We start from the raw sequence: 6372 nt of genomic DNA on the forward strand, positions 1-6372 counted from the left end.
ACACGTCATAAAAAGCAGCCATAGCCGCTCGTTTTCTCACTTTATTTTGGTTCCCACGAGTGGAAAGACGGGTTCCCAGGGTCTCACTTCTCCACAAGGACACGTTAAAAGAAACCAGGATGATTTACAATCATTTGCAAACAAGTGATAAGTCATCTGCGAATTAAGGTTATTTATGTTATCACCGCTTTCTAGCATTTTAACTTCTGTCTTTATTTTTCCTTCTTTCATTCCTTCCTTTTTTCTATCTATCTATCTATCTATCTATCTATCTATCTATCTATCTATCTATCTATCTATCTATCTATCTATCTATCTATCTATCTATCTATCTATCTATCTATCTATCTATCTATCTATCTATCTATCTATCTATCTAGATAGATAGCCATCTTTCTTTCTATCTTTCGGAGATTTTTTCTTTCTTTCCTTGTGTCGCCTTCTTTCCTTCCTTCCTTCCTTCCTTCCTTCCTTCCTTCCTTCCTTCCTTCCTTCCTTCCTTCCTTCCTTCCTTCCTTCTTTCTTTCTTTCTTTCCTTCTTGAGAAGCAGTCCTATTTGCAGTTTGTCATAAATGAAACCAAAAGTCCAACTTTTGTGTCCTACATACCAAATTCTATCTTCCCTGTGGTGAAATACGGCAGCGGCAGCCTTATGCTGTGGGGACGCCTCTCTTTGATCAGCAGGTCAGTACATCAGAAAGTAAAAGTCATCTACTGAGTTAAAAAAAAAAAGCAAGTATATGTCTGTGCATCTTTAAAAAAGTGGTTTAAAAACAATCGCTCCTCTTCCTAGAACATTTTGGCGTTTTTAGTGCAACCCCAAGCCTCGGCGTATTCTACTGAGATTTTAATGTTTCTTTCTACTTAAAATTGACTTAGTTGTCAAAAACTGCAGGTGTGTATCTGAGTCTGGTGATGTTTTTTATTTTTTAGGTTGTTTTTCATTCAGTGACTCACACTGAATGAGTCAGTCGGGCAGAGGATCCAGAAATTTTACTCAAGTAAAAGTAGCAACACGTGGTAACAGCATTACTCAAAAAAAGAGAAAATATATACATATAAATAATAAAAGGTGAAAAGTACAGTGTAGTAAAAATACATATTTTTCAAAAACTTACTCAGTTAAATGTAACCGAGTAAAACTGAACCAGTTACACACACTGTGGGAATACATTTCCTCTTCTGAGACAGGAGAACTGGTCGACTTGTATCCAAAAAAAAAACTTAAACAGATTCACAGCAAAAGTAGTTCTACACCAAGGACTGACTTAACGGGAGTTTGATATTATCTTTTTCACATTTAAATTTCTAGAAAATGTAGAAAATCATCTGTTGTTTATCTCATTAAAGTCGCATAACACCTAAATAAAACAGATGGACCATCGCAGCTGTAATGCAGCAGAAGTGCAAAAGGTTTGGCCCACAATAAACTTCTTCCCCCGAGCGACCTCACTCACACCCGCCAGCCAATCAGAAGCAGGCTTCATGAACCTACTTATAAGCACCCGCTGCTATCCAGGCTGCTTTCCCCCCAAAAAAAAGCTTCTGCAGAGTCTCTGGACAACATGACCAGGAAGCTACAAACTCCTGAAGACGGAACGAGTAGAAAAAGGGTAGGAAACGTGTTTGTCTTTTGGCCGGTACCAGCATGCATTTCTGTTTCCAATGTCCTTCCTTTGTGTTTGACTCATTTTATGAGCCTTGTTTGATCTTTGTGATGCTCTGTTACTTTTAAGCCAGCTCTTGGGTTGCCAACTTGAAGTCCTCTTGCAGGTTTGTTCACAACACCATCTGACCTTTCTGACCTTTTAGGGAGAACAAAAACTGACAAAAGAGTCTTTCGGATCCAAAGCGATCTCCGTAACGTTTACGATAAAACAGCTTGTCGGCGCACCGGGTGTCTTTGTCAACTGCCTTGTAAAGCCCCGAAAACTTCAATTTACCTGTTTTTAGATTTTGAAGCCAGTTGTGGAGAAGAAGAGAAGGGATCGAATAAATCAAAGTCTCGCTGAGCTGAGACGTTTGCTGTTGCTTTCCACGTCCGATCCTGTGAGTCAAGTCAAAGCCGTCGCCTCAGCTCCTACTGCGCCGTGCAAAAAGTCTCAAGGTCAATGATGTTTTTGTGTTTCCTCCCTAATTCCTCCCCGTTGCGGACACCAGCGACTCCAGAATCCTAAAATTGAGAAAGCAGAGATTCTGGACTTGGCTGTGGAGTATCTTAAGAAGTGGGCTGATAGGAAGGACTTGAACAATGGTCAGTTGTGTCAAACAGTTCACTACCTCCTCACAGTTCATGTATTTGACGGAGGGCTTTGAGATTGTGCGTCGCTGTGTCTCTTTACTCTCACTCTGCTTTCTCCCGGTGCAGACTTGCGGCCTCCCGCGGCTTTGGGGAAACGTGGACCCGCTGAGTCCAGATTTGCCCCTCTGGTCAGCAGTGAGAGCGCAGGCTTCCAGCAGTGCATGGCCCAGCTGAACAGCTACATGCACAGGATCCCGCCGACGCAGAGGACCAGCCTCACCGAGGGGCTGAAGCATCGGGGGCCCAAGCTCAACTCCGTCCAGGGCGTCTGGAGGGAGCCGGAAGCCGCGTCCGGGGAGGCAGTTTGTACCTCGGAGGGCAGAGGGGAGTCTCCCTGGCTGCTCTTCCCTCCCCATCCCACCTTCCAGCCTCTCTCCTGCTCCACACCATGCCACGACTACCTCTCCCCGCCGCCCTCTCCCTGGTTCTCACCCTCCTTCTCCACTTTCACCGCCTCGCCTCCTTTCCCGTCCTTTGCCTGTCCCTTCACCTTCCCCCCCAGCCTGTCACCTCCGTCCTCCTCTAATGCCTCCTTCCTGAGGAGCATCTCCCCCACACTTCCTCACGCCAGCCCTCTGGGCCTCCCCGTCCCCCCGCTAACGTCGTTAATACCCCCGCTGCACCTCCGACACAGGGAGGTGTCGCCGGCACACTCTCTGTCACCCGTCTGGAGGCCCTGGATGGGATGAGAGACCGGGACACCTGGCACAGCGACAGCAGAGCCACCTAGAGGGAGTTCTGTGCAACTGTGGGAAGCGACTCCCCCTGACTGTATAGTGTACAAAATGAACAAAACTGCCTACATTTTCTATTTACCCTTGTAAATAAATAGATTTATGTATCTAAAGCAGACAAAGCTCTCTGTACGTTTGTTTCTTTAAACACGAATGTACCTGAACGGTGGTGGAATTGCTTGTGTTGTTGAATGCCACAAAAAGGAATCCAGCAGCTCCCCCCCAGTAAAAAACAAACAAACAAAAAAGAAATGTATGTTTCTACATATAACAGATTGTTATATGATATATACTCCCCCACCTTCCTTTGAGAGTATCAGGTTCAGGTCATAGAAAGGCACACATGATAGTTTTCAAAAGACATAAAACTCAATAAATAAGTACACTGGAAAAAAAAAAGAAAAAAAAGCCCACTGCACTGAACCCCATTGACGCACCAAATAGTGAATTGTGAATTTAAAACATTAGCAATGTTGCTTCTAAATGAACATGAACTTGTTTTATTTGCATGTTGAGGTCTGGAAGCGCTGCATCTTTTGACCAGTTCTCGTTTTCTGCAAATAAACACTAAACATTTGTTTGGAATTTCAGAGAAATGTTGTCAGTAGTTCATAGAATAAAATAACAATTTTTCAGATGTGCTGTTGTGGCACAGGGGTTAAGCACAACCCACATAAGGAGGCCTTAGTCAGCCGTCGCAGGTTCGATTCCCAGCCTGGTGACCTTTGCTGCATGTCTTCCCTCTCCTCTCGTTACCCACTTTCCTGTCAATTAGCTGTTCTGGTGCAGAATTAATCAAATAAAGGCCACTAGAGCCAATAAAACCTTTAAATAAAATAACAATTTTTCATTTTACTCAAACATTTACCTATAAAAAGTAAAATTAGAGAAACCGATCATTTGGCAGTGGTCTCTTAATTTTCTACAGAGCTCCATATAACTTCTGTACATGTTTGTACAGTAGAATTGTCCATATGTCTGAGCATTTTATTTCATTTTTAATCTTAAATATAACACAGAGTCTAGTTTGGAAAGCAAAACGGATTACTAATGATTGACTCTCAAACCGACTTTTATCTTTCCAAAATCACTTATGTAAAAGTGAAAATAAAAATGCACTCAGAGGCCATGCATTCTGATCTGTGGTCAGCAGAGGGCAGCATTGACACGCCACACAGCGCTGTGGATCAGGGGTCAGAACGGGGGGAGGCAGGATGTCACCGAGCCTCTCCATCAGTGATGAAGAGATCGACGTGTCTCTTCATCATTCCTCACTCTTTCACTGCTCAGCTCGGCCCGTATCTCAAGATTAAATCTCCATTTGCGAGCTCTAAATATTTTCAGCCAGGAGGCATCAAAAGATTTGGCCTGAGAAAACAGAGTTTAGCGCATGATACAACATGTCTTTGGATAATTGTTACGTTTTTTTTTTTCTTGCCCTCTTTGTGCCCCTTTTCACCGGAGGAACTTTCTCTGTGCGCGTGCCATTTCAGTTATGAGGCGGCCATTGTTCTTTGTCACGGGAAGCTCTCTTCTCCACGCTGCGCGTTTCTGGTCGGTCGTGAAAGCAGAGAAGGTCGTTCGGTGAGAAGAGGAAGTTTTCTGCGGCTCGGCGCATAATTAATAGGGGAAGAAATCACGACTCGGAGTGACCTGACAGTGGCTGAAAACTCCCTGGCATTTTCTCAGAAACGGGCTGAATAGAGCCGATCCTGTTACCCTCTTTAATCATTGCTTCTTCTTCCTCTTCTTTTTTTTCTCCCCCTTCCTTTCTTCCTTTCGCTTGCGTGCATTCCTGATTTAAAGGTGTTGGGCTGTGAAGATGTCTCGGGATGTCACGTCATGGCCTACTGAGAGTCTTTGAATTCCTGCATGTTGGTGCATTTCGCGAAACTAAACGCGGAGACAATGCTGATGTCAGCTCCGTCCATCTCACATGTACACACTTGCAGTCCTATGCGGTAAACAGCGTGCGTTCTTTCTTTTAGCAGGCTTCTGGCTCACTGGGACATGGGTTGTGTTGACATGTCTTATTGTACATCATTTCTGTTTAGGCTTATCACATCGGTGGCACAAGAAATCAGTAAATGTCACTCTAGAAAGCAGAAGCCATACTCTTTATGTAGAGCTTATTTCACGCCCTTCCTAATGGATTTCATGTGTGCTCAGAAATTTGATGCTCTGTTTTCCCTAGTTCTAGCGAGAACACCAGCAGCAGCAGCATTCTGGATCAGCTGCAGCTGCAAATGATGGAAATGTTCTGCAGGGGATGGAAGGCCGACTTTGTAACCGTCTTTATGTGTCTCTGGAGGCTCATATCTTTGCTACACCCAGATTTCCATGGTGAATATTCATCTCCAGCTGTCACTGGAAGAGCGGAGGTGCTGTATGCTAACCACGTTATTAAAGGGTTAATAGAGGAGCCATGTTGTGACGACTTCCTGAAGGCGGGGTTTCAGAAAGAGCAGGAGCTTCTTAAAGAGACAGAGGCCCAATTTCAAGACGTTAAATTACAAAGTAAAGTTTCTTTTAGCTCATGTTTGATATGAACTGCACTTTTTTTTTGAGCAACTGAAGTTAGCAGTTAGTTGACTTTGCTATGAGATGGCACCATGTGCAAGGAAAATACACAACACTGGCCCTGTGAACAATGAGCGTGGGCAACTAGTTTTTATTTAATAGACAACTCTGAAACAATGTATTTACATTTAAAAAAAAATCCTAATAATGTTTATTTTAACACAAGCAACTGCAGTTGTCAACAATTGTGTATAAACGACGTGTTACATTAAAAACATATTAAGCTCAACTACAGGTGTGAAAGATTCTCTGTGTTTATTGCAGGACGTGGTAAATCCATCAAATCACCTTCAAATAACGACACACTGACTGGATCATGTGTGGCTGCTGTTCTTCAAGATAGCTTTACCTCTTTTTTTCCAAAAGGAACAACAAAATGCTAAACATGTATTGGACCATGTAGTGTCTTTTTATATATGTATATTGAGCCTTGAACCCTGCAGTCTGGCGTGTTATCTGCTAGGCTGTCTATTTGTGCAGGAGTGACGGTGCATTCTTTTGGAGTTGAGTCAATTTGTTTAACTTTGCTGTTTTCTGGAAGCCGGCCCGCGCGCTCGCCGCTTTTCTTTCCCTTTTTTCTTTTACCATCTATTTTATCAGTACTGTGTAAAACCCGCTGCGGACTCGGACAGCATCCCCAGTGGAGGAGGACTTCTCGCTCAGATCGCATGTCAATACTCAAGAATGTAGATCTGTCACTACCCACAACTAAATATCTTTTTTTTTTCCCCTCCCTTTCATTTCTCGCTCTTTCTC

At 43.5% G+C, this 6372-nt stretch overlaps 1 protein-coding gene across 3 annotated transcripts; it reads left to right on the forward strand.

The window, feature by feature from the left end:
- The first annotated feature begins 23 nt into the window (after positions 1-23).
- On the forward strand, positions 24-3062 carry her11 (hairy-related 11). Of its 3 annotated transcripts, none has more exons than XM_044127472.1 (6): positions 24-168; positions 643-684; positions 1351-1613; positions 1954-2049; positions 2161-2254; positions 2369-3062. In XM_044127472.1, the coding sequence occupies exons 3-6, from the start codon at positions 1566-1568 to the stop codon at positions 2989-2991; spliced, it is 861 nt and encodes a 286-aa protein (XP_043983407.1). In that variant the 5' UTR covers positions 24-168; positions 643-684; positions 1351-1565; the 3' UTR covers positions 2992-3062. The 3 variants fall into 3 exon arrangements, with proteins under 3 accessions (XP_043983407.1, XP_043983406.1, XP_043983408.1); XM_044127471.1 differs by having other exon boundaries at positions 1375-1613; XM_044127473.1 differs by lacking the exon at positions 24-168 and having other exon boundaries at positions 607-684.
- The last annotated feature ends 3310 nt before the right edge of the window (positions 3063-6372 follow it).

This window comes from Gambusia affinis, linkage group LG09, assembly GCF_019740435.1.
Source record: "Gambusia affinis linkage group LG09, SWU_Gaff_1.0, whole genome shotgun sequence".
Lineage (NCBI taxonomy): Eukaryota > Metazoa > Chordata > Actinopteri > Cyprinodontiformes > Poeciliidae > Gambusia > Gambusia affinis.

Bases quoted from the DNA above. Each gene is read 5' to 3' on its own strand.
- her11 (XM_044127472.1), top strand. From the start codon at position 1,566: ATGACCAGGAAGCTACAAACTCCTGAAGACGGAACGAGTAGAAAAAGG. The intron at 1,614-1,953 runs GTAGGAAACGTG...ACCTGTTTTTAG, and splicing joins ACGGAACGAGTAGAAAAAGG to ATTTTGAAGCCAGTTGTGGA. The intron at 2,050-2,160 runs GTGAGTCAAGTC...TGCGGACACCAG, and splicing joins TGCTTTCCACGTCCGATCCT to CGACTCCAGAATCCTAAAAT.